This window comes from Lepus europaeus, chromosome 2, assembly GCF_033115175.1.
Source record: "Lepus europaeus isolate LE1 chromosome 2, mLepTim1.pri, whole genome shotgun sequence".
In the NCBI taxonomy this organism is placed as follows: Eukaryota; Metazoa; Chordata; class Mammalia; order Lagomorpha; family Leporidae; genus Lepus; species Lepus europaeus.
Window position 1 is genome coordinate 126,745,050 of NC_084828.1, and position 27,935 is coordinate 126,772,984.

Here is a 27,935-nt window from a genome sequence, read left to right on the forward strand (position 1 = left end):
CTATGCATCATTTTTACAAAACAGTGATTTTTCTCATGAAAAAGGGGTAAAAGGCCTTAAACCTATGTGCCAATATGTTAATAGTAGTTAGTTTGGGGGAATAGAAATGAGGATTATTGGTTGTTTTTTATGCTTCTCTGTATTTTTTAATAAGTAGTGGAGAGGGATTTTAAATGATCTCATAGAAGTTGAAAGAATGGTGGTTACTAGAGGTTGAGGGGAGTAGATGTTTAGGAGAGATGGGGAAAGGTTGATAAATGGTTTGAAAGTTATAGTTAGAATAAGAAGTTCTGATATTCTGTTCACAGTAGAGTAACCTTAGATAAGGTCAGTGTATGTTGTGTGTTCCTAAAAAAAAAAATCTGAATGTTTTCACCATATGGAAATGATAAATACTTGAGTATAGGGGATATGTTTGCCCTGATTTGAACAATATATAAATGTATCAAAACATGACATTTACCTATAAATATGTTCAAGTTTTTTATGTGGGACTTTAAAAATTTAAGAAAAAAAAGTTGCATTAGTCTTTGGTAAAAGGGACTCAGTCCTTACAATTTTTTTCTGTAAAAAACCAGGTAATATTTTAAGTTGCTGGTTATATGTGCTGTGTTACAGTCAGTTGTCTCTGCTGTTACAGTGCTAAAATAGCCTTAGAAATCATGGAGATGAATAGCTGTGGCTGTGTTCCCTTAACACTTTACTGGCAAAAACAGGGTTTTTTGTAGTTTTTCAACCTCCCTTTTAAGCCCAGCATTTTTGCAAAGGCGTTCTCATAAAGCACGGAAAGCTTACACAGCTGTGTTTGTTCTTAAGTGTGTGCTCTCTAGCCTGTGAGTATGAAAGGTGTGCCATTTGCTTCTGTTGCTCCCTAGATGCTGCATAACATGAAAGGACAGTTTGCTGAACATCTTCTTGGTGCTGGATTCGTAAACAGCAGAAGTCCTAAAGATCCAAAATCTAACATAAATTCAGGTAAAGTAGAAAACACAGAGTAAGTAACTTACTGCTATTGTCCATTGTATCAGTGTTTTTATTTTTAACTTTGTTTTTTTCTGCCTTCCCATCCCTAATAGATAATGAGAAGATAATTAAAGCTGTCATCTGTGCTGGTTTATATCCCAAAGTTGCTAAAATTCGAGTAAATTTGGGTAAAAAAAGAAAAATGTAAGCATTGAAGATTATTATTAGTTGTAGTTCTCTGATTAAACTTTTGAAATCATCTAATTTAACAGTTTACATTATTTGAGCCATACAGTTCTTTCGATCATTTGGAATAAGGTAAACTGCTTAACGTAGGTATTATTTTCCCTCATATTCCTGGAAATTCCTTTCTGATTACTCGTTATTCATAATGAATGTTCATAAAATATGATACCAGTATAAATATTAGAATAGCCAGCTAGCTATCAAATACCAGTGCCCAGATAGAAATTCCTTAAGAGTAGATTTTGGCTGGCGCTGCGGCTCAATAGGCTAATCCTCCACCTGCGGCGCCGGCATACCGGGTTCTAGTCCCAGTTGGGGTGCCGGATTCTGTTCCGGTCGCCCTTCTTCCAGTCCAGCTCTCTGCTGTGGCCCGGGAGAGCAGTGGAGGATGGCCCAAGTGCTTGGGCCCTGCACCCCCATGGGACACCAGGAGAAGCACCTGGCTCCTGCCCATTGGAGGGTGAACCAACGGTAAAGGAAGACCTTTCTCTCTATCTCTCTCCCTCTCACTATCCACTCTGCCTGTCAAAAAAAAAAAAAAAAAAAGTGGATTTTGTTTAAGGACTTTTTCTCCTCTTATAAAATGGAGAATTTGATAGCCTAGCTCTTTGAATAAAATTGTGATAATTTCACTATTTTTAGAAAGTACAATGTACAAATACCCTCAATAGTAGAGGCAACAAAGAGGTATGTTTTTCTTATTAAATGAGCTCATTCTAGTAATGATACAGAGAAACTAAAAGTCACAAAAGCCTATTGAGTATTAATTGTTGCTATCCATTTGGAAGATACTCCTAAAGAGTCATTAAAAATAATCATTGGCCCAGTACAGTGATGACGGCGCCATGGGCAGCAGCAGCTTTACCCACTGTACCACAATACTGGCCCCCAAAAGAGACACTCTTGAAGACAAATGGTATTAATTTATTACCAGCTTTTATACTGTCATCTAATACAGATAATTGTCATTAACTATTTAAAAATAAACCATCAAACATCTCCTTGAGTAGTATTAATTAAAGACTTAAAAATTGAGGTAAAATTTGTATGACTGTCAAAGGAAAATCCCCTAGAAAATGAGAGACTGAACTAGAATTTTGTCAGAGCATGTATTCCAGATATTCCCTTTGAAATTGAGGAATTTAAGTGAAAATGAGACCATTTGGAACATTTTAAATAGGTTCTTTCAATCAGTTTTAACAAAAGTCACTTTTAAATAAAATTCTTGATTTATATGCACCTGAGTACATATGCTGTAAAATTATATAATAATGTCACAAAGTTACCCTGTAAGTTAAGGGTTATTTATCAGTATCATGATTATCAAAGTAAATATAGAGTTCATTCTCTTAGTTTGAATCACTTGATTATTTCAGATATTTTCTTTGGTTCTTTATCATTCAGTGGTATAAAATATACTGACATATAAATATTCTGTCATCTTTCTAACATGTACACCTGTAGCAATAGGTTTAATCATGATTTACAATATTCATTTTTAGCTGGCATTAATAAATTAAACTCAATTATGGGGTTTTTCTAGATTTTGGATTTTTGTTTTTACCAAGTCCTATCAGTTTAGAAAAACCAAAGGAATCCCCTAGAAGACTTCTAGTAACAAATTGTATTTTAACTTTTTTAAAGGGTGAAAGTTTACACAAAAACTGATGGCCTGGTTGCTCTTCATCCGAAGTCTGTTAATGTGGAGCAAACAGACTTTCACTACAACTGGCTTATCTATCACCTGAAGATGAGAACGAGTAGTGTAAGTGAATATTTACAGTAATGGTGAATCTGAATATGAGTCTTGTTGCGTTTTTATAATTATATTTTCTCTGTTTTTCCCTGTGACATGAATTACAACTTTTTTTCTCTAAGCAAATGCCTATAATTTTTTTTTAAAGATTTATTTGAAAGAGTTACACAGGGGCTAACACTGTGGCGTAGCAGGTAAAGCCACCACCTGCGGTGCCGGCATCCCATATGAACGCCAGTTCAAGACCCAGCTGCTCCACTTCTGATCCAGCTGCTCCACTTCTGATCCAGCTCTCCGCTATGGCCTGGGAAAGCAGTGGAAGATGGCCAAGACCTTGGGCTCCTGCACCCGCATGGGAGACATGGAAGAAGCTCCTGGCTTCAGATGGGCACAGCTCCGGCTATTGCGGCCATTTGGGGAGTCAACCAGCGGATGGAAGTCCTCTCTCTCTCTCTCTCTCTTTCTCTGTCTCTCTCTCTTCCTCTCTCTCTCTCTGCCTCTCCTTCTCTGTGTATGTGTAACTGACTTTCAAGTAAAATCAATCTTTAAAAAAAAAAAAGTTACACAGAGAAGGAGAGGGCTTTCCATCTACTGTTTCACTTCCCAGATGAACTGCGCCCATTGGAAGCAAGAGCCAGGAGCTTCCTCTGGGTCTCCCACGGGGGTGCAGGGGCCCAAGGACTTGGGCCATCTTCTGCTGCATTCCCGGCCCATAGCAGAGAGCTGGATTGGATGTGGAGTAGTTGGGACATGAACCAGCGCCCATATGGGATGCCAGCACTGCAAGCAGCAGCTTTACCCGCTACGCCACAGCACCAGCCTCGCCTTTAATTATATTGTGCAGATCTGTCATGATAGATCTTTTTATTTTAATTAATTAAACAGCTACTTTATTTGCATACTTTTCTTCAGAGCCTGCTTATAAGAAATACTGGCATTTTATGATGTACAGGAATTTATTCCATATAAAGATTTTATTGGCATGTCATGACTTATAAGAATTGATCAGAATATTGGGTATGATTTTGTTTATATTTTTCTCTTTAAAAAATCAGATAATTTTGAAAACACTAGATAAAAAGATAAAATAATTACAGCCACATTAGTTTTTTGAGTTTTATCACTCAGAAAATATTTTGTTCAAAAGGGTTAATATAGTTTATATTAAAATAAAAATGTAAAACCCCTGTGTTCTCTGAACTAATGAAGAATGATTCACTTGAAAGATACTTCAATTTTCATTACAGATATACTTGTATGACTGCACAGAAGTGTCTCCATATTGTCTCTTGTTTTTTGGCGGCGATATTTCCATCCAGAAGGATAACGATCAGGAAACTATTGCTGTTGATGAGTGGATTGTCTTTCAGTCTCCAGCAAGAATTGCCCATCTTGTTAAGGTGATGGATATTACCTGCTTTCTGTAAATCTACATGCAAGTAGGCATGTGCTTTTGTTAGTATTTATTTCCACTTTATTTGAAAGACAAAAAGAGATAAAGATGTTCCATCCACTTGCTTCACTCCCCCAGTACCTGCAACAGCCAGGGTTGGGCCAGGCTGAAGCCAAGAGCCCAGAACTCAGTCCAGGAGTCTCTTATGTGTATGTCAGGGACTGAAGTAATTGAACTGTCATTTGCTGCCTCGCAAGGTACATATTATCAGGAAGCTAGAGCAGAAGGAAGAGCCAGGATTCAAACCAGGCACTCTGACATGGAATGTGGCTCTCCTGAGTGGTTTCTGAACCCCTGCCCCAAACACCCATCCATGAGTTGTCTTTTGAGGTAGTGACACATCAGGTATTCTAAATGGCTCAGTATGATTAACATGTCAGTCTTTTAACTACACTAAAAAATTGCTTACAAAATATTTGTATAATAGCTTATGAAACCTATTGTACAAACCTAGTGCCACTTTTATTGATTATATTTCATAATACATCTGTGTTGAATGTGTGTAATTTTTCCAATCTTAGGAATTAAGAAAAGAACTAGATATCCTTCTGCAAGAGAAGATCGAAAGTCCTCAGCCTGTAGACTGGAAGGACACTAAATCCAGAGACTGCGCAGTACTTTCAGCTATCATAGACTTGATCAAAACACAAGAAAAAGCAGCTCCTAGGAACTTTCCAGCTCGATTCCAGGATGGGTACTACAGCTGACAGCCTTTCTGTGGTGGTCTGACAAGCCAGTTTGACACCCATTTTTCCATCACAGTTCAATTTTTGGCTAGATGCCAAACTTTGGGACACATCTAATTTGTGTGTGTAAGGTAGAAAAACCTTAAGTAGGTTGTAAAGACTTAATGTGCATGACTTAATGATGTTATCTGTAGCTATTATACCATTAAAAACATGTTCTCTGATAGTATACACTGTTGGAGTCATGTCCACACTTTGGGAGTATTCCTCTTATATATAATGAATATTGTACCACGTAAGAAATTCCTTTTATTTCTGTTATATAAAATTAATCTTTCTGCTGTAATTAGAGTATAAAACCAGTAAAATAGAATGGTTAGCCAGAAAAGCAGTGTCAAGTAAGAATTTGGATACAACTGTATTTTTAAGTGAAACTGATATCAGAAGTAAATTAATTTGTTGTAATAAACCCCAATATCTAATAAAATGTACAATGTGTAAATCGCAACTAACTTCCTAGCTTGATTTCTACATCTTCACATATCACTTTATTTGATGTTTTTACTTTTTAAAAATAATTTATATACTGCTGTGCAGCATAATGTAGCAACTGAGCATGAGCCTAGAGCCTAAAAGTTCCAGTCTCAGCTGAATTTGCTAGATGTCTTTGGCAGGTTACTTGACTCTGCTCGGTTTCCATTTCCTTAATCTGTAAAATACAGTTTTAAAATGTGAGGATTCAATATATTAAAACCCGTAAAACGTCAGACTAGTGCCTGGCACATCACATGTACATTGAATCTTAGTTGTTATTTGTCTCTGATTTTTTTTTTTTAATTGGTGGGGTGAATAACAACCTTTCATATTCTTTCTCATTGCTGCTTTATTCTCTTTGCCAATGGAAGCTGGTCTGACAACATGTACTGTACATTTTTTGCTTTGACAAATACTATCACTTGCTATCCAATAGCCATTTTGTCCCCCCTCACTTAATTTTTTTCATGCTCCCCCTTGTGCAGTGTTGTGCCCCATTGTACCCACTTCTCTAAGGATTAAGTAGATTATTCTAAACTGATTGTTTTGGTTTTAATAACCTTATAATTGGTAACACATGAGTACTTGAACCTGCCCTGAGAAGCAGTCTGCAAGAGGTTGTTGGAAGATGTTTCTCACCAATAGACTTAGGATGAAGCTCTGCTGTTCATACAGGGTCTTTTCCAAAGCTGATACTAGAAATTGCTGCAGTGAACTTATTATCTGAAGGGGACACAGAGCTGTATTCTGAGGTTGGTTCAATGGAAGAATAAAACCTACCATGGTCCTTGATAATACTGATGAGCTACAGTGACAACTCTAGAACTGCCCTAACCATGGACTTACTTTGACATAAGAAAGTTTTCATTATTATGCCACTTTAGTAGGCTATTTTTAACTTGAGAGCATATTTACTGAAACATACTATCCATCATTGAATGTTATTTGTTGAGTCCTCTATTTACACCATTTATTTGGCGATATGACAGAGCTGATCCTTATCTCTGATAAAAGATGTAAAAGTGGTAGTAGTGGACATACTGTAAAACAAAACATTGGAAAAGCATTTTGCTGTACCCTAAAGATGTAGAATTTATTGTGCCTTCCAATAAATGCAAGGAAACCAAAGGAATAGAAGTATTATGCAATGACTGGGATGTAATGATAGTGCTATGATGATCTGTTAACCATTGATTCAGAGTGAGCTGCTCACATTCTGAGAATGTTACCACCCATTATTGTTTTCCAAGGGTTTGAATGCACTCTGTGCCCTCAGTTTGTTCTCTTGACTAGTCCAAAAGTGATTTGCCTCTCACTGCATTCTGGCATTAATTCTTGTCACCATATCCTGGCATATTAATTTTGTTCTAAAGTTATTGTCAGGTCCCATTTGCTCTAAAAAATGTTTATGTCTGTGCCTTTTTTTTTTTTTATTATTATTTAAAGGTTTCCGTGAAAAAGATTGTTGGTTGATTTAATGTTTGCAAACCAATATTTAATTTCTATGGATGGGGAAAATATACCTGAAGAATTAAAGAGATGAAGTATTCACAGTCATTAGTTATTTTAATTACAGTAGTTAATACAAATTATGTCTTCTGTACTACCACTGATCAAGATAGCAATTTTAATCAAAAGTGCTGTTTATGTTCTGCAGGGTTTTTTTGTTCATAAAATAGGACATTATTGAGTGGGGAATGCAGGCCAGAATAGAAACTATTTAGTCATTTTAACTAATAAAATATTAAGAAGGAAAATCTATTTGTCTCACCATTATGAGTAATACAGAGAATAACTCTTGAAAAATACCTGAAACGAACTATGGAAGGAAAAAAAGTCACTGAATAATCTAAAAATCATTTTTGCAAAGTGAGTACATGTGACACCCCAATTCAGTAGTTTGGGCAAAAGCTGTATGTAGATTCATGTCAATTATTACAACTTATTCTCCATTCTTACTGCATTTTTAAAACAAAGTTCACCATTAGAGTTACAGAAAAAGCTTTGGAAGAAATTTATTTTAGTATTCCTTTCCCCAGAATAAATAGTGGCAAATTTCCTTCCAGTCTTACCTCTTAGCTTAAATATATTCTTAAGTAATTTGGATCATGTTATGTAATCATATGTTTGTAAAATAATTGTTTTTAAATGGCATTTTTATTCTGATTGTAAAATAATACATCCTCATTGAAGAATATTTGGGAACATTTAACATGAAGTAAATCATTACCATTGTTTGATATATTTTCATACCTTTTTTTAAGCTTTAAGGTATTATATTTGATGAAGTAACAATTTAAATGTATGATTTGGTAAATTTTTTCAAGTGTATAAACCATGTAATTATCACCACCATAGTCCTGATGTAGAACATTTCCATCACCTAAATGTTCCACCACTGTTCCCAGTTGCAGGCCATCCCCTTTCCCTATTTCTGCTCCCTGGCAAAAAAACAGCAGAACCAATAAGATGCAGTCAGTCAGGTGGTCTTTTGTGTCCAGCCTCTGACTTAACATAAAGCTTTCGAGAGACTCATGCTACTGCATGTATTAATAGCTGGTTCCTTCTTTATTGTTTCTTAGTATTGTGTCATATGGTTACACCATTTTGTTTATTCATCAGTTGGATATTTGAGTTATTTCCAGGGGTTCTTTTTTGTTTTGTTTCTGCTATTACGAATAAAGCTGCTATGAACATGTTTTGCACAAGTGTTTTGTGTTTATGTTTTCACTTCTCTGGGTTAAATACCTAGGATTTAGATTACTGTAGGGTGTTTTACATATGGAGTATTTTAAAAGAAACTTTTTGGAAGTGCCTGTCAGGCAGAGTGGATAGTGAGAGAGACAGAGAGAAAGGTCTTCCTTTTTGCCGTTGGTTCACTCTCCAGTGGCCACTGCAGCCGGCGCATCGCGCTGATCCGAAGCCAGGAGCCAGGTGCTTCTGGTCTCCCATGTGGGTGCAGGGCCCAAGGACTTGGGCCATCCTCCACTGCCTTCCTGGGCCATAGCAGAGAGCTGGCCTGGAAGAGGGGCAACCGGGATAGAATCTGGCGCCCCAACCAGGACTAGAACCCGGTGTGCCGGCACCACAAGGCGGAGGATTAGCCTGTTAAGCCAGGGCGCCGGCCAGTCATTTTTGATCCTCAAAAATGGGGAGTCTCAAGTGTTCTACATTCTTGCCAGAACTTAATATTTTTAGTTAATTTTAATGTTTGGTGGATATGGAGTAATATCTTGTGAATTTAATTTGTATTTCTAGAAATTTAAGGGTAAGTATGTTATCATATGTTTGCTTGCTACTTTGTTATTTAAATACTTTTGTGTGTTTTCATTTTCCACCTCATTATGTGGGGGTTTAGGAGAGGTAAGTAAGTGAATGAGGGGGGATTATTAATTTTAGATCTGGAGAAAGTTGTACATCTGTTGACATTGACAAGGGTTAAATGTGCTACTCTTTAAGTGGCTGGTATGGTGTAAAGAATTAAGCCACTGAAATGTAGTGCTAAGAGAAAGGAACACCAGTTTCAGGCAGTCATGATAGCAAGAGGTTATATATTTCTATAAGTTGAAAAATGGGTCATGAGAAGCAGCATTTTTTGTTGCCGGGGAAGAAAATAAGCTGACATGGAAGCAGTAAAAGGCAATCTGTGGATGAAAGACTCCAATTAGTTTCATTAAGTTAGTTTAAAAATTTTAAATTATGGAGCCGGTGCTGTGGCTTAACAGGCTAATCCTCCGCCTCGCGGCGCTGGCACACCGGGTTCTAGTCCCGGTCGGGGCGCCGGATTCTGGCTCGGTTGCCCCTCTTCCAGGCCAGCTCTCTGCTGTGGCCAGGGAGTGCAGTGGAGGATGGCCCAAGTCCTCCCATGCACCCCATGGGAGACCAGGAGAAGCACCTTGCTCCTGCCATCGGAACAGCGCGGTGCGCCAGCCGCAGCGCGCCTACCGCGGCGGCCATTGGAGGGTGAACCAACGGCAAAAAAAGGAAGACCTTTCTCTCTATCTCCCTCTACTGTCCACTCTGCCTGTCAAAAATTAAAAAAAAAAAAATTTAAATTATGACTACCCTATTTCTAGTTCTGAAGTTTGATTCGTGTCTTAATGATGTGGTATGAATTCCAAGTAATTTTTTCAAGAAGATAATGATTGGTGTTTTTGAGTCCTTGTAGAGTACATTTCCATGAATTTTTTGATCTTTCATGTGTCCTCTTGAAAAATTCACTTATGACAAAGTAAAAAATGGTATAAAACTAAACAAAGGTGCTTTTTAGCCCTGATTTCCTGAGAGATTTTCGAAGCATTTTGACTTTCTATACATTCTTTTTTACATAAATTGATATAACTCTTTTTTCCATTAGCCTAATACATTGGATCGTTGTGGTTGTTTTTCAAGTATTGAATATGCCTTGTATTTCTGGAATAAACTCCACTTGGTTTCAGTTTGTAATTCTTTATATTTTGCTAGATACAATTTAGTAATAATTTCCTCAAGAATTTTGCCTTTCTGCTCATGAGAGATACAAATCTACAGTTGTCTTTTTGTAGAGTGATGCTGACCTAAAATTAGTTGGGGAGTTTTGTCCTCCCATCAATTTTTCTGGAAGAAATTGTGTACTATTGGTTTTAAATTCTTCTTTAGTTGTTTGGTAGAATTTTCATGAAGCCACTTGCACCTAGAGACTACTTTTTGGAGAAATTTTTAAATCAAATTTACAAATTTAATATTAACAGATGATTCAGTATTTTGGCACTTTGTGACTTTCAATTCATTTATCCCTCTTGTCTAAGTCCTTTAATTTGTATGTTTGTGTTTTTGTAATAGCCCTTTATCATCCTTCTGATGTCTATCTGTAGTAATTTCCTCTTCTGATTCTTGACATTGATAATATTCTTTTTTGTCATATTTTGCTAGAAGTTACTAGCAATCGTATTAATCTTTTCAAAGAAATGGGTATTTGTTTCAATGATTTTGGAATTTTTTTTGCAGAAAAAGCCTTTATATGGAAAAAGCTACAGTAAGATCTGTGAAAGATGTTACTGAAATATTGCCTATATAGTAAAAAAGTCAAATGTGAATAGCAACAAATACAAGTTATGTATCTTCCTACTTGGCAGTGCAGTTAATTCACATTGCAATAATGTTAAGCCAAGTATAACAAAGTTAAAACATGTTTCTCCATAATCAGTATACTGGGAATTATGGTATAAAGATCATCTCAGGCTTAAGAAATTTGCCATCAATCCCCAGACTATCTTAAGACAAGGGAAGACAGCTAATCCATTTAATTATCAGCTGTTGTTTTTTTTTTTCAATGTTGTTCATAGGAAAAAAATAGTTAATTTCATATAAATAGAATATATTTAGTCTATACAGTAAAAACAAATTATGAAATGAACAAGGAATGAAATCTGAATAAGGATTTATAAAAGTGACAATATTTTAGACAACACAATATTTCTTACGTAAAAACATCTAGGTTCAGCAAAAAATAACTTGGTTGCTTTTCAGCTGCATTGTAGATCTTGTAAACTGAAGATGCAGATGTCCAAGTACCTTAAATACCATAATAAATGTCTTTCTCAATGCATACAAAATGATAAATGCTCTCATCACAGTTTTAAGGGCATTTTTGGAAGTTTGGTTTGCACAGAAAAACACATAATGTAAAAATCAAAGGGTTTCATGGTACAGTGAAACAGTATACAGTGCTCAATTTACTGCTAATGTTAAGAAAACCTAGATTTTACAGTACTCTGGTATATATGAAAAAATTGCATTATACATTGCATATCTCTGAGCCAATTCTCTTGCATGTCTCTTGTAATTTTGATTTATAGATTTGCAATATCTGGTCATCTGGATTAGGATCACATAGTAGGGAGCATAATGAACAAAACTTGATACAGTCAGAGCTGGTGACTATCATGACTTCAGGATATGGTGACAAATGTTTCCACTACTGTTTATATTTGGATGGTAAACTTTTGTTGTGAAGGCAACCTCTGGTAGTTTAAAAGGATATCAATGGGAAAATGTACAGTGAGGAAGAAGATACCACCCTGATAAGTGCTACCCAGAAGCTTCATAATAGTTATTTGCCAATGGAACAGATCATCTCCTGCAGGGCCAGTGCAACAGTGAGCAGATGGATCATGTAGTAGATCACTTAAATCTTTCTGAATCCGCTTCAGCACCATGGGCCGGTGAGGGCAGAAGGTACAACAGCCGGCAGCTGATGGCTGTGAGGCTCCTGGGCCTGGGTGGTCATAAATTGAGCTCCAAGACTGGTCAGCTGCTCAAGCCTGGTGTCTCCCTCGCTTGCTAGGGGCACTGGTGGCTGCTCCCAGTGTGCCCCAGCATGAGTGTTTCTGACTTTCTGTTTTCAATGCAAGTTTAGATTTCCTCTTTTGTAATATATATATATATATATATATATATATATATATATATATATAATCTTTATATATAATAAACACAAAATATACGCTGTAGCTGCTTCCTACATATTTTGATATATTTTGTTAGTTTGTTATTGTTCATATGACCTGAATATGATTTGTCTTGGTGAATGTTTCATAGCTCCATGAAAAGAATGAGTACTTTTCTGTTGTGTGGCATATACTGTATATATAAATTAGATTCTATTCCTTGGGGTTATGTTCTATACTCTTTGTACACTTTTCCCTATTTTTCCTTTTAGTTCTGTTAGTTTTCTTCATGTGTTTTGAAGCTCTATTATTTGGTTGCATACATATTTAAGGGTGTCTTCTTGGCAGACTGTCCCTTTTATTATTCTTTAGTGTCCTCTATGCCTAGTAATTTTAAGCCATTCTAGCTTATAATTTCTATTAATTATTGGTATTGGCTTCATGTACTTTTTTCCATTTGTTTATTCTAAGCTCACTTATACAATTGTATTTTAAATATGAGTCAATTAGACCACAATAAAATCCTTGCATTTGTCACGGCTTTTCTTTCCATGCTCCCTTGGGAGCATTTCCTTTTAGCCTCTCTTTTACCTCTACCTAGTCTGGTGTTAAATTCAATTTCATAATTTCTGGTTGGTTGGTTTCTTCTGTCACCTTTTATAATTGCTTGTTATGTACTGCATTTTAAAATTTGCTTATATCTCCGTAACATAGAAATTAAAATTATTTCCCTAGATGTATCTGATGATTTTAGTATCTAGAGCCCAGGGGCTCTAGATATTATTTTAGTATCTGAGCAGGGTGGCTAGGGGGGAGTAAGGTGAAGGGAGTATTATCAAAATGCTATGTCTCAGGTTTTGCTAGATGTTAGATAATTTGCTTTTAGAAATCACTGAGAACTAAGATGCTGCCAGTATCCTCCAGAAATAATGTTGTTTGCTTCTACCAAGATTTAAATATGCTAAATCTCAGAAAGCAAAACTTGAGGTCTTTCAGTTTCATCTTTCCATTGCAGAGTAAGCCTCTTGAGGACATAATCCACAATAAGGATTATTGCATTAGGAATTAAATTCTGAACTGCATCATTGGCACTGCCAGTCCATGGAGTAGTTCTCTGCTACTTCCCAAAGCCCACTGAAAATGCCACAGCAATTTGGAATAGGGGATGGAGCCAAGGGTAATTCATCCTATTCCTCCCCCATCTCCTTCTGCTTCTATCACTACCTTGAGTGAAAAATCCAGTAAAGATGACTTTGATTGGCATATCCGAAGACAGATGCAACTGACTGGTGTTTTCTAGGTCCAGGTCAAAGCTGTGCATTAGCTGCAAAGGATACTGAGGTCTAAAATATAAGGGTTTCATAGTTAATGTTGTTGCCAGAATTCTAGATGCCTCCCAACCCCTGATCTCCATCCCCAGTGATATTAAATATCTGATCGTTTTATGTTGCACTACAAAAGAATTTTGTAAACCGAATTAAAAAAGTACCAAATTAGTGAAATCTGAGTTCAAATCATGACGGAGATAAACCCATTAGTCTACCCTAATTACATCAGTTCTTTTTATTTTCTTGAAAAGCAGAGCAACAGAGAGAGAGAGACATAGATTGAGAAAGGAGTGCTGGTCGCTCACCTGAATGCTCGCAACAGCTGAGGCTGGGCCAAGTAGAAGAGCCTGGAACTCAATCAGGATTTCCCATGTGGGTAGCAAGAAACCTAAGTACCTGAGCCATCACCTGCTGCCTCCCAGGATGCACATTAGCAAGAAGCTGAATCAGAAGCAGTGAGGACTGGAATACAGACACTTTGATATAGGATGTAGGTATCCCAAGTGGTGTCTTAACTGCTATACCACAATACCCGCCCCAGCCCCACCATCAGTTCTTTAAAAACTGGTTTCTCCCACTGATAACAAAACAAGGAGTCAGACTCCACGTGTGAGGAGATGCCACTGCTGCCTTGAAGATGAAGGAGCCATACAGCAAGGAATACAAATGATTTCTAGAAGCTGTGAGCAGCCCCACTGATAGCAAGCAAGGAAACAGGAACTTCAGAAACAGGAACAACAGCCAAGGAAATGAATCCTACCAATAGCAGGAATGGGCTTGAAAGAAGACACCAAGCTTCAGATGGAAAAGCAGCTAGCCAACACTTCAGTTTCAGCTCTGTGAAACTCAAAGCTGCAGACACATTCCATTCTGGACTGCTGACTATAGAATTGTGAGATAATAAATGAGTGTTGTCTTAAACCATTAAGCTTGGTGTAATTTGTCATGCAGCAAGGAAAACTAATACAGGAGTCAGCATTTGCTTTCCATCATGATTCACAAGATGAAATTTCAAATGCACAAAAGTTCAGATTGTGGGTGGCCAAAATATTGAAGAGAAGCCATTCAGTCTATAGTTCTGTGGCAACTAGGGTAAGAAATAGGGCCCATCCCTTACAAAAGCTCTATAGGGGTGGGGGGAGGTTGGCAGCACTGTGACTTAGCAGGTAAAGTCACCACCTGCAGTGCCGACATCCCATATGGGCACTAGTTCGAGCCCCAGCTGCTCCACTTCTGATCCAGCTCTCTGCTATGGCCTGGGAAAGTAGTAGAAGATGGCCCAAGTCCTTGGGTCCCTGCAACCATGTGGGAAACCTGGAAGAAGCTCCTGGATCCTGGCTTCAGATCGGTGCAGCTCTGGCCATTGCAGACATTTGGAGAGTGAACCACTGGATGGAAGACCTCTCTCCGTCTATGTCTCTGCTTCTCTGTAACTCTACCTTTCAAAAAAAATAAATCTTTAAAAAAAACAAAAAACTTCTAGTCAGGGCCAGGATTGTAGTGTAGCACATTAAGCCACCATCTATAGCACTGGCATCCCATATGGGCAATGGTTCAAGTCCTGACTGCTCCACATTCTATCCAGCTCCCCGCTAATGTGCCTGCGAAAGCAGTATAAAACAACCCAAGTGCTTGGGCCCCTGCCACCCATGTGGGAGACCCAGAAGTTCCTGGCTTCAGCCTGGCCAGGCCCTGGCCATTGCAGCTATTTGGGAAGTGAAACAATGGATGGAAGATCTCTGTCTCTCCTTCTCTCTCTCTGTAACTCTGCTCTTAAAATAAATAAAATAAACATTAAAAAACAAAAACTCTAGCATTTAGGGCAGCTGATGCCCACTGGTAACCAAAGAGGAAAGATTAATCCCCTCAATGTTAGGTACACATACCTTTTGAACAGACATCTGATTGGCCATAAAAGTAAATCATTCATGTACTTAACTGAAGGCAATCTAGAGTAAATTAAATCACAGCAGCACAAAAAGACAAATATATACAAAATCTTTATAAATCCATTTTTCCAAAAGTGTACAGTCTCAATTTATTAGGACAAAAATGAACACCGTTTTCTCCCCAAACAAAATCTCTGTACAATTCAGAATAGGCATTCATAGCAACTGAATTAGGTTTGAAAAAACACTGTATCGTTAAAAACAATTCTAAATTGAAATTAAACACTTTAAATTTGTTAAATACCAGATGTATTGCAACACTTTAATAACTGTATTAATCTGCTTGCTAAATAAGGCTTTGATTTTATAAGATGCGTGTCTTTCCAAAACTGTTCAACATTTCTACTTATAAGTTAATTCACAGGATTCATATGGTTGCTTTTTAGTTTCAACAGGGTATTAGCAAAAATAATAAAAAATGATCCCCTTGCAAGCAACAAATTCAGTTTCCTTACTAAATAAAAAACGACATTAGACTAAATTACAACTTGTTAGCCCATCCTCCAAAGTTGATGACATCACTGAAGAGGAGACAGATTTCTTGTTTTATAAACCCCGAGATAGCTCTTGCTGTTGGTCTAATGCTATGAGGTCATTGACTTACTTGTTCAGACCTCAAGAAACTCAGGGCCTGGAATGTCTTCTACAATAAGAATTGTGCACAGGTGAAAAAGAGCAAGGGTGAGAAGTTCCAGTCTGGGCTTCTGTCATCACACTCATGACCTGGCTAACTGGCTATCAGCCAGTGGCTGGGACACATCACATAGAGATCTGAGTGCTCTAATTATGTACATACTCCAGGTTTTAACTGTCAAGGAGAATGGAGAAGAGAGGGAACATAGCTGCCCATGAAGATCAATTCTCCCCTCTCCATCTTCCATTCTTTCACTTTTTTTCTCTCTCCTTGCACTAGCTGAATAAGGTTCTACAGAGACTCACAATGAGAAGAGACACTGATTCCAGCAAGCAGGGCCTTTAGTGCAAATAGACTGGACCCCCACTAAGGTCAAAATGTTTCAAGTAGGTACCATGATGGCTTTCTGACACCTTTTAAGATCCAATTTTCCCTTCTTTAAGATTGTTAACCTGTGTTCCAGGCAGTTTCCTATTTGGAAGCTGGAGCAGGAACAGTGGAAAACCATGCGTTATTGAAGGCAAAGCAGCCTCACGTCAGTTTTTTATCAACTCATTCGGGATATTTTTAAAAAGTAGGACTCTTGTCCTTTATTCAAGATTTCCTCACACATATGAACCATCTAAATTCCATATTATTTAAAGCAGCTAAGATTTAATAAGGTATAGTTATCTAATGCCAATATTGACTAAAATGGATTTAAAAAAAAATCCTTAAAATAAGTCTCCTTCCTTCACTTCCCATGAGGAAAAAGGTGGCAAAAATTCAAGGGAAATTCAATTTCTCTTTCCTGGGAAGAGGTTTAGAAAAATATGACAATTCACCTTTTAAACTCTACCAGTTCCTTTTGAAATTAACATATTAGGAACCAATGTAAAAAAAAAAAAAAAAAAAAAGTAAGAGTCCGGAAAAAATTTACAAAGTGAGAAACTTCTTGAAGACAGACAATCTCACCACTACTGGAAGAATCACATAAAGGAGATGTTTAAGGAGGAGTGAAGACAGTCTTAGTGAAGTGAGGGTAGAGAAAACCAGCATATAGCATCTTAGGCACATTTTCATGCCAGAACATGGTGACACTAGAAAGAGCTAGAACCAACTGATCCCTGACGTGGACTTCTCAGTGTACCAAGAGGTTTGCAAGGGGCGGTTATGTAAAAACTGAGCTATGTGGACTAACTGCATCCAGTAGCTGTTCTCCCAAGAGAACAGAGCAACCTGGCAAGTTGAAAGGAAAGAGTTTTCATTCATTTAATTAAATAGACTGTGATGAAATTAACAATGACACCAGCCCATCAGTGGTCGTGCAAATCTTGCAGTAACAAGAGGTCATCTGAGTGAGAGGCTACACGTTGGTCTCCAAGCCTAGCAAACGTCCCATTCTCTCCACATTCTTGTCAATTGTAGCTTGACAGGTTATCTCCTTGGCACATTCCATAGGAAACCAGCCTCTTTCTCCATCTCGAAGTCTTTCCCCTTCATACCAGCCTGCAAGGAAGAGTAGAATCCACATAAAGCAACAAGAATTTGGGGATATCTTTACTGGACTTGGCTCGGAGAGGGATACGAGAACCTCCCTCCCCAGGTTGGGTACCAGGGGAGATGGGAGGTGAGAAGGGAGAGGTGGGACGGAGGAATGGTTTCCAGGGGGAATGAATGACTCACCAGGGCCAGAACCTGAGCAGAGGCCCTGCAGTGAGAAGGCTGAGAGGTGTGTGAGCGTGGACCCTGCTGTGATAGGGACTCTTCAGTAGGGGCAAGCAGGAAAGAAAATCTTTTGTTGTTGTTGTTGTTGTTGTTGTTAAAGTAATGAGGAATCTTGGAGATGAGAACTGGGTCACTAAGGGGACTGAGGAGGAAAGAAAACTTTTCAGGGTTCTTTTTCAATAATAAGTCATAAACAACATCCTTATTCAAAAACAAGGATGTAGAGACATGATCAAGTGTAGATATATTCACTAAAGAAAAGGCACATAGCCAGGCTGCTAGGACAAAAGTTTTCAAAGGTATCCAAGTCCCTAAAATACCTCTCCAAGTCACACTCAGGGCTCTGAGAAGCCACTGATCCAGGAAGTGAAGCCTTGGGTAGGAGGAAAAGGAATAAGAACAGAGAAGAAGCAAAATTGCCCTTACAGACAAAAGGCAGTACACAGGGTCTCAAACACCGATGCTTCAGCCCTGGGATCCAGGCATCAGTGACAAGGCAGGACTCCTCAGGTCTGTGGCACGCTGGGGGCCAGACCCCATGTTCCTGTAAGAACACTCCACTCACCATCGCTGACGCGCTGATAAATGAGGACCACGTCTGCCACCTGTAGCGAGAGCTCATCTGGTTGCTTGGCAGTAAAGGACCTAGTAATTTCCACCTGGGTCAGTGCTGTGGAGGGAAGAGGACATACTGAGGCTCAAGGCAGAGAAAGGAGAGAACAGGTGCAAACACACAGTATACCTTTACTCACTACTTACTCTGTGCATAAGGGTCGGCAATGACAGAAACAACTGACATTTCTATCAAGAAGCAGGAAACCTTTCTTAGGCATTCTTTTACTCAGCTGTAGATTTTTAGAAACTCAACTTCAAGATTTATGACAGAGGAATCTCCTTAATAATAGTATTGATCAGGAAGCATCAGTCACATCATACAATGGAGCAGAAAACCTCCACTGCACACTGGGGAAACTGAGGCAAGATAGCAGGCAATGTGTGAAAGCCATGTATCTGATGACAAAACCTGCACTACATCCTGTTCTCTGGCTCTCGTCCAGGGTGCTTTCACACTCTGCCAGTAGCAATGCACAAAAGCTGGCCAAAGTCAGAATCACTTATATTCAGAGATTTCAATTTTTTTTAATCTCTCTCTTCCTGTTATTAACAGAGGCACAGAGAGAGAGAAGGAGAGAGAGAGAGAGAGATTTTTTCATCTGCTGGTTCACTCCCCAAATGGCCACAATGGCCGGGGCTGGGCCAAGCTGAAGCCAGGAGCAAGGAGCTTTATCCAGGTCTCCCCTGTGGGTACAGGTGTCCAACATCTTGGGCCATCTTTCGCTGCTTCCCTAGCTGCACCAGTAGGGAGCTGGATTGGAAAGGGAGCAGATGGGACACAAACTGGGCCCATATGGGATGCCACGTTGCTGGCAGCAGTTTAACCCCTTATGCCAGACCTCCTTTTTTTTTTTTTTTTTTTAATTAATCAAAATCTTTCAACTTCATTTTCCATGAACTTTTTGAAGTACCTTCATAAAATTAAAACTCCAACCAAATGCTTAAAAGACATTTTAGGATCACCCAACACAAAGCAATTAGGATCAGTGTCTTGGTAGTAACTGACATGACTGTTCAGTTGGATAACTTTTTGAAATATAAAACTTGATTCTAAGGAACTATCAAACCAGTCACTTTGACTTTGATTTTATGCTTACAGTCAGGATTTCTGAGTGCGGCAGGATAACAAATTTTGCTGCCCCAATTATTGGATTTGGCCTTCTAACTAGAACTATGTAAAAGAACTAATAAGCACACATCACCCTTCCCTGCACCAGTTCCTAGCTCTCTGGAATAACAAAATATATTTTCTTAATATTATCACCTGGTAAGCAAGGTCAACAGGGATGGCTAAGTAAACTTCTTTAGGTCAAAACTACCAGCTTAGATTCAGATTGTTGGTACAAAGAGGGCTTAAACTTGTAACTATTGCCCATTAAATCAGCTAAAAGTTCAACCAGGGCTTTCAACATGAATTATTTAACTTAATCCTCATAACAACCCTGTGGTGTATGTAATGATGTACTTTATTTACAGAAAAAAAAAAGTTGGGAAAGCTAGGCAATGATTTGGCATGCTTACTCAACAAAGACCTGGACCTTGCATTTGAATTTAGATCCCCCACTTGCAGAGCAGGGGTCAGACCTGTTCTACCTAAGGCATAAGGGAGAGAACTTTGGAGGGAACTGTGGTATAATCGGTTAATAACCAAACATCCAGCAGGGGGCAGAGCCCCTCTATGTTCCAGAGCAGGCTGAACTTACAGGTCCGGTCAGGAGGCTGCTTCCCGCTGCTGTGTCCCAGGGCGGTTATCCAGCGGGCTCGATCGCTCCTAAACACAGACACAGAGCCACATGGGAGTCAAGGTGCTTAGACACAGAATACATCACTTTCCAGAAGGCCAGTGTGAGGCTGTTCCTAGAAAACTGAGGGGGGAGTCCCACAGGAGTCTGAGGCTGCCCTTCCAAAACCGTGAGCTACTTAAAAATGACAATCTGGGGAACCTAAAACAGTAGGAAAATTAGTCATCATTGTCCAAATACTCTGAATGAATTTGGCTAGTTATTGATTAAATGGAGTTTCTCTTATTACTATTTAACATGATAAACGGCAGAGATACTTAGTATACAATAATTGTTGTTTAACATTTCAAAAAGGTTAATTTCATTTCTAAAAAATCCTAGTAAAGGAGCATCTCCCCATTCCTTTCATTCCCACACAGAAGAAGGCAGGGCCAGGGTGGAGGGGGTACATTCTAATAGTTGTCTCATACCTCAGACAGAATTTGCAAATATGAGAGCCTTTACTGAAATACACATTCTTTGACCTTTTTAAAAATGTTCTCAAATGCTTAAAATGGTTTAATAAATACAGCAAAAACAGAAAATAAACAAGGATGGTTTTATATTAATCTGTAGTTACATAAAATAAAATAATTATTTGGTTGAACAAAAATTTCAGACGAACAAGCACTGTTCCACCAAGTGTTTTATACTGGAAGTCAAGTATGAGGATTGCGATTAAACAAGACACCTATATAAACACAATTTTAAATCTCTTAAGATTAAGCCCACTCTGCATGTCAGATACATGCATCCGACATCTATCATTTTCATGTAATCGCCTCTGAACATCTGAAGGATGACAAGACTAGATGGAAGTTCCAAGGTAAGTGACGGAAACCAAGTGGCCCTGCCACTCTACCTTCTTAAGGGACACCTTCGTGCTCAGAAAGTGTTTTACTCTTCTATGCCTGCTTCAAAGGAAGCTTGTCACTGTCACCTCATATTCACTCCCCGGCATGCATCCTTGCATCCAGGCAGAGCTGATGACTTACAGTGCTGAGCACTGCACACTGTTCCACAGCCTTTCCTGTCTGGCCTCCTTATGTTCAAACACCCACTTGCCTCTGTGTTCACCCAGCTATGTCCACTCATGATGGCTATTTAAAGTTCTTTTCATATCTTACATAAAATAAGCAAACAGCACCAGTTGTAAGTGTAGACAGCTGGGTGAGTGTGTACTTATGTACACCAAGGTACACCTGCTGCCAGGACAAGGTACGGACATGCCAAGCCCCTCTCCAATCAGGAACCCCTGTCCAAAACCAACTGCTATTTATTTATTTATTTATTTGAAAGGCAGAGTTACAGAGAGGCAGAGGCAGAGAGAGAAAGGTCTTCCATCCGTTGGTTTGCTCCCTAGATGGCCACAACAGCCACAGTTGCCCCAATCCAAAGCCAGGAGCCAGGAGCCTCTTCCAGGTCTCTCATGCGGGTGCAGAAGCCCAAGGCCCATCTTCTACTGCTTCTACTGCTTTCCCAGGCCACAACAGAGAGCTGACTTGGAAGTGGAGCAGTAGGACTCGAAGTGGCGCCCATATGGGATGCCGGGATGGCAGGCAGCAGCTTTTACCCGTTATGCCACGGTGATGGCCCCTGCTATTCTGGTAGCCATCACTACAGAATAACTTTGCCTGTTGTACTTTAGAAAACAGAAATAGTATATATTTTCTGTATTTGGCTTCTTTTTCCTTTTTTTTTTAAGGCAGACAGAAGGAGAATGGATATGGGCAGCTTAATGGACATTGACAGCTTAATCACTTTGCCAAGTGCCCACTCCTGTATTTAGCTTCTTTTGCTTATTGTGTCTACTCAATTTTGAACACACAATCCTCACCTCTTCCAGGTTGCCTCCTGTGATAGATAAACTCATACTTGTATCCTGCATCCCACATCAGTCTTCTACAGGACCCAGTCATACTTCTGGTCAATAGTAAGCCTCACCAAGACAGGCATCTGATCCTGATGTTTAACTACTTTATCTCTAGAATGCTGCCTGACATTTAATAGAGGCTCAGTCAACATCTGCTAACAAAAGCACCCACTGTATCCTGAATCCTGAACATTTACCAGCTTGTCTACTTCTCTTATAGACCATAAACTCTGGGAGGCCAGGAATTCTGTGTTGTTCTAAAAACTATCATGAAATACTGCGTATGGTGTTAATTTGCAAATACCACCTAATCTTTATAACAATATTGCAAAACAAATATTACCATTATTATTTCCACTTTTTGAGAAGATGAAGTCAGTCTGGAGTGTTCAACGCCTGCTCCCAGGCAGTCTGGGATCGAGGTGGTAGTGATCCCTAGCAAGGATTTAAAAAATCAGTGGGGCCATGTGCAGTGCTGGCATCCCATAAGGCCTTTGGTTTGAGTCCACTTCCAATCCAGCTCCCTGCTAATGCACCTAGGAAAGCAGTGGAAGATGGCCCAAGTCCTTGGGTCCCTGCACCCACATGGGAGTCCCAGAAGAAGCTCCTGGCTTCAACCTGGCTCAGCCCTGGCTGTTGCAGCTATCTGGGGAGCGAACCAGCAGATGAAAAATTTCTATCTCTGCTCTCTCTCTCTGTGGCTGTGACCTTTAAATAAACAAGTCAATCTTAAAAAAAGAATCATGTGGCCGGTGCCGTGGCTCAATAGGCTAATCCTCCGCCTTGCGGTGCCGGCACACTGGGTTCTAGTCCCGGTTGGGGCGCTGGATTCTGTCCCGGTTGCTCCTCTTTCAGGCCAGCTCTCTGCTGTGGTCCGGGAGGGAGTGCAGTGGAGGATGGCCCAAGTCCTTGGGCCTTGCACCCCATGGGAGACCAGGAGAAGCACCTGGCTCCTGCCATCGGATCAGCACGGTGCGCCGGCCGCAGCACGCTACCGCGGCGGCCATTGGAGGGTGAACCACCGGCAAAAGGAAGACCTTTCTCTCTGTCTCTCTCTCACTGTCCACTCTGCCTGTCAAAAAAAAAAAAAAAAAAAAGAATCATGCAGGAAGGCAGGGAAGGTATAAACTGCTGTGTGATGGAAGACAGACCTATTCACCACAGTACAGCAAGATGGAGCCCTGGTCAAGCCGATGTATCAAGGAGAAAAACATGCACCTCACACAGAAACCGATGACACTATCTTTCCTTTACAAACACTGCCTCTCCTTAATAGAGGGTTCACAGTGATTTGATGAAGAACAAGCAAGGCACAACTTCCTTTAAAATGACCTCCCAGGAGGATGGCCCAGGTCCTTGGGCCCTGCACCCGCATGGGAGACCAGGAGGAAGCACCTGGCTCCTGGCTTTGGATCTGTGCAGTGCGCCGGCCACACCGGCCACTTAGGGGGTGAACCAACAGAAAAAGGAAGACCTTTCTCTCTGTCTCTCTCTAACTCTGCCTGTCAAAAAAAAAAAAATGACCTCCAAGGAAACACTTACATCTTTGGTATCCTCTCTGTTGGGATAAAATCTACATTTTACTCAGGTTCAGCTGGAATTTCCAAAGTATAGAGCCAAATGAAAACCAACTATCTCAGTGAGAGAACTACTTCCATAAGAGAATGCTAAAATGATCCATTGTGTTCCTCTATACCATACCCAAACAGGTTAGACACGTCCTGGATTCACGACTGCATCATTATCAGGCCCATTCAGCTGCCTTCCCAGAGCGCAGAGCAACAGGGGCCAGGGAGGCAGCTCGCACACATCTGACTTTCCAGGCAAAGCCCATCTCTGGCACCGAGTGGCCGGGTTCAGTAGTGGCCTCATGCTGCTGTCAGTTTCCAGCAGTCCAGATGCAACCTCTCCCTCCTGTGGCATGCTGCCTGGATGCAAATGGCATCCCTTAGACACGGTGGCTGCTCACAGGGAGTCCAGAGGGCAGAACAAGACACTCCTTGTTGCCCTCCCTGAAAAGAGCCGCTCAGTTTCAATTGAGTCTGTCCCACCCCCTCTTAGATGCTGTTAAAACTGCATGACTTCCCCCCAGGGATTCCAAGAGCCCCTGCCAAGCAGTTCTCTCCCATCAGGAGGCAGGGGCATGGCATTTCTGAGTCAGGGAGGAGACTTGCTTGTTGTAAGAAATGCTAGAGACACACCCATCATTACATTCACATACGAAGCCCAGGGCTCACTCATGGGTATCTCTTTTCTCCTCTAGAAGAGAATCCAGATCAACTCACATTCTACCACACACCCAGTTCAGACTTATCCTCATGCCCAAAAAAAGCGATGGAGTAAGAAACGCAGCAAGTTGGGATGGGTCGCCTATCACCTTCCAGCGTTCAGGGGACCACTGCTTCTTTCGGCAGACATTACTGAGTACTTGCCTTGGCACAGGCCCTGTGCTAGCTTGGGGGTGCAGGCTGTATAAAGTGGGGTCCCTTATTCATGTTCCTAGCTCTCAGCATCAAGAAGCAGAGAAGAAAACAAACACACACAAACCCCAGTAAAGTACACCACGTGCAAAGGCAGTGCACTTAAAGCATGTCTGACCCAGAGAGACAAAGACGACTAAGCTGAGGGGCAAGTCTTCTAACTTCAATATGGGTAAAGCCAGTCCTTCCATAACCTCTCAATTTTCTCTGCGTGGCATACAGTGATGTCTCCACAGTTCCCCACTCCAGAATTAGTTTTGTAGCACTTGGCCCTGCCCCTCATACAATTAACAAGCACAGTAGATGTAAACTTAATTGCAAAAAGGCCAAAGACAGGGCAACGTGCAACTTGGATGTGCTAGAAAAGGCGGGTCTGTGCTGAGAAGGGGACGGAAGGCTCTGAAACAACACAGAGGCTGGGCTGAGGCTGCACAGTACCCAGCACCAGCCCCAAGGGGATTCTCACAATTTCTCCACCGACAGGAAGAGACCTCCCCGGCTCTGTAACTTGACGATCGCTCCTCAAATGCTAGTTTCCAGACACCTTTTGCTCCTTCTGACAGCCTACAAATTTACCTGTGGTTCCTTCCCACAATTCTAAACTTATGACTTCTGAAGAAAAAATAAGTCCTCTGAGACTTGTTCAGGTGTAAGATTTTTAAAATGGTTGTATTTTTCATTCCTTCACACACTCAATTCAACTGGATTAGCTGAACTAAGTGACCCATGAAAGAAAATCCACAGGGTAAAAATTTGTCACTGCCAATACCGTAAAACAAAGCCTTATGGAACTGAGAATCAGATCAATTTACCTAATTTAAAAATTCTAATCACAGCAAAAATAATAGCCCTAACCCACTAAAAAGAATGGTATCGTTAAGTTCATTATTTCTTCTTTATCATACCAAGTAGCTGATGAAATTAAACTCCATGCTGGAATCCTTAATTGAGCTGATTGGGTCAATTATCAGTTTTCTCACTGATCAAAGACCCACACCATGATGGGCTCCCTTCAGTCTGATTTAGGTTGGTGTTGAGGATTACAAAAGACCAAGTACTCTGGGAGACAGAAGATAAATGTAAGATTTTTATTGAATTCAGATTCTAGACTCAACAACAAAAAAAATACTGTGATTTGAAATAAATACATTTCTCCATGTAAACGTCTCTATATTGTGGCTTTTCTTAAAGGATGCTAAGTATCTGATTATATCAGAGCTACAATTTATAATTTCATTCCATCCCATTTACTTCCTGTTGTTAATTAAATCATTAACTGAAACAGGAAGAGCGCAGAGACTCCCTGCAAACAATGCCCCTTTATCAGGAGCCCAGAACTGGCTGTCTGGAGGGCTGACAGCACCAACCATATTCATTAGGCTTCTAGCCCTCTTTGTGAGAAACACAGTTTAAGAACGATTTTTCTTTGACTGTGGTCTAAGGTGATCATATCCTATAGCTAGTTACAAGGCGTGAAGAAAGCTTGCGTTCATCACTGAACGCGTCCTACACCCTGCTCCTCACCACAGACACTGGACCCAGATGACACCCGGAATTTTACTGCAAATGCAGAAAGCCCAGGACGCACTTGCCCAGTCGTCTGTGCCAGCGGCAGCTGTCTGTGCTTCATTTCAATGAAGGCAGACAAAGGGGCTCTCTGGCTCCCACATTCCTCTTGAAAGGCCCCAAGGGAAAAGTAATGACAGTGGTAAAACATTCTCCTTTTGTCCTTCTATAACGCATAAGCTCTTGGATTTTTCACAGACTATTGTCTCATTAGCAACACAATGACTTAAGATTTATAACCGACAAAGAGATACAAAACAGTAAACATGGCTTGGATGCACATTCTAAAAAAAGTTCAACCACATCCTTAATAGCAAAAGTTGAAAACAAAAATGGAATTTGGGGAAAGCTGAGCCCACACCAACAAAAAGAGCAGTGAATAGAGACTGACAGGAAGCAGCATTTGCCTACATGCGTATCCTACTTTGTCTCAGCTACAGAAAAGCTAATTCCATCAATTTTGGTAATCTGTTTTGTACAAAGCAACAAAAGAAAACAATAGCACTAAGAATGGGGACTAGTGTAGGACCGAGGGAAGAGGAGAAAGGCTAGGAGCCTATGGGAGGGGGGTTCGAAAGGTAAGTGACAGGGCTGCCCTAGGAAAGAGCTGCTGGAATGGCCACACGGGGAAAGGTGCAGCAGACTTTTGCACAGGAGGAACAGGCATCAAAAGTGACAACAGATCTCCAGACTGAGTAACTCAACACATTCTCAATGGCTCTATTTACAGAATCCTGCAATCCTGCGTGTTAGGAAAAACAGCCAGGATTCAGACTGGCTGCATTTCTGAAGAGAAAAGAAGAGGGAGTTACAGGGCTGGAGGCAAAGTAAGGGAGCACAGCTAGAAGGCCGATAAGGCAATCTCAAGGCAGAGTTGGAACTGTCTACGGGTTGGCAGCTTCTCTGTAACTTTAAAAGTAGTTACTAGAAAGACCATTGACTGTCAGGATGGCAGGTTCTCCCTCCAGTTGTGGCCATAACTCACTTCCTGTATGATTCAGGGCCAATCACCTTGCCTTTGTGAGTCTTATTTCCCAACAGGGAAATAATGAGGGAGTTGGACTATATGTTTATATTCATATATACATTTTATAATACTTCATAATATTAAATTTATAATAATTCATAATATTAAAATACTTCAAAATATTAAAATTATGTATTAATACATAGTTAGGATCACCACCTACTGTGTGAATTTTGAAAAAGGTGCCACTCATAATTTTGTTAGGACAACAGATATAAACTTCAATTACTGATTCTGGAAAGCCAAGATGCATGGTCACCTCACCTATACACTTCCCTCAGCTCTGAAATACTCCTTCCCTAGAAACACCCTGGGTCTCTTCTTGACATTCTGCAACTGGCTCAGGGCCTGGCACATCCCAGATGCTCACTAAGTGTCTGCCCTATTTCCTCTGGGCAAGCATTTCTGCATTCCTTATGTAATCAAAGCCATTGATCTGTTCTTCCACAATTTCACTCTTAGGAAGTTGAACTGTTCTTGTGCCAAACAGCTGCACCCCTCCCATGACTCATTTTATATTTCAAATATTCCCAGGAATATTCTCTGCTGGCAACACTTTTTTTGAAAGAAAGTAAATGTATAGGTGTGAACCCCATTCTTTTTCAGGTCAAGGAAAAAGTGGCTAAAGGCTACATATGGCTGGTCTAAAGCTCTGCATTTTCTCCAGTCCACAGTGGCAGTGAAACCCTTGTTTTCCCAACTAGACTGATGATGGACTATATCAGCCAAATAAAGCAAAAGAGAACTTAAAACACATACACTAATCTAAACATTCACAAATCTTAGATGCAGAAGATACTGTACACAGACCAAAACTCTGAATGCTCAATACCAGGTAGTCCAGAGTTGACCTGCATATTTCCAAACAGAGCAAACAGCCAATTGCTAGGCTATTAAAGAGAATTTTTT

At 40.1% G+C, this 27,935-nt stretch overlaps 2 protein-coding genes across 2 annotated transcripts in view; one reads left to right on the forward strand and one right to left on the reverse strand.

Annotated features, from left to right (window-relative positions):
• DHX36 (DEAH-box helicase 36) overlaps nt 1-8,329 on the forward strand; it is a 46,721-nt gene extending 38,392 nt beyond the window's left edge. The window contains exons 21-25 of the mRNA XM_062212801.1: nt 876-975; nt 1,077-1,167; nt 2,854-2,974; nt 4,213-4,365; nt 4,940-8,329. Of these exons, the coding sequence (XP_062068785.1) occupies nt 876-975; nt 1,077-1,167; nt 2,854-2,974; nt 4,213-4,365; nt 4,940-5,125 (651 nt within the window). The 3' untranslated portion in view covers nt 5,126-8,329. The remainder of the gene's footprint in view (nt 1-875; nt 976-1,076; nt 1,168-2,853; nt 2,975-4,212; nt 4,366-4,939) is intronic.
• A 7,047-nt stretch (nt 8,330-15,376) lies between these two features.
• The window catches only part of ARHGEF26 (Rho guanine nucleotide exchange factor 26), a 133,733-nt gene continuing 121,174 nt past the window's right edge, over nt 15,377-27,935 (reverse strand). Inside the window, exons 13-15 of the mRNA XM_062212816.1 lie at nt 20,003-20,070; nt 18,250-18,354; nt 15,377-17,465 (exon numbers count right to left, since the gene is read on the reverse strand). Coding sequence (XP_062068800.1) covers nt 17,323-17,465; nt 18,250-18,354; nt 20,003-20,070 — 316 coding nt within the window. The 3' untranslated portion in view covers nt 15,377-17,322. The remainder of the gene's footprint in view (nt 17,466-18,249; nt 18,355-20,002; nt 20,071-27,935) is intronic.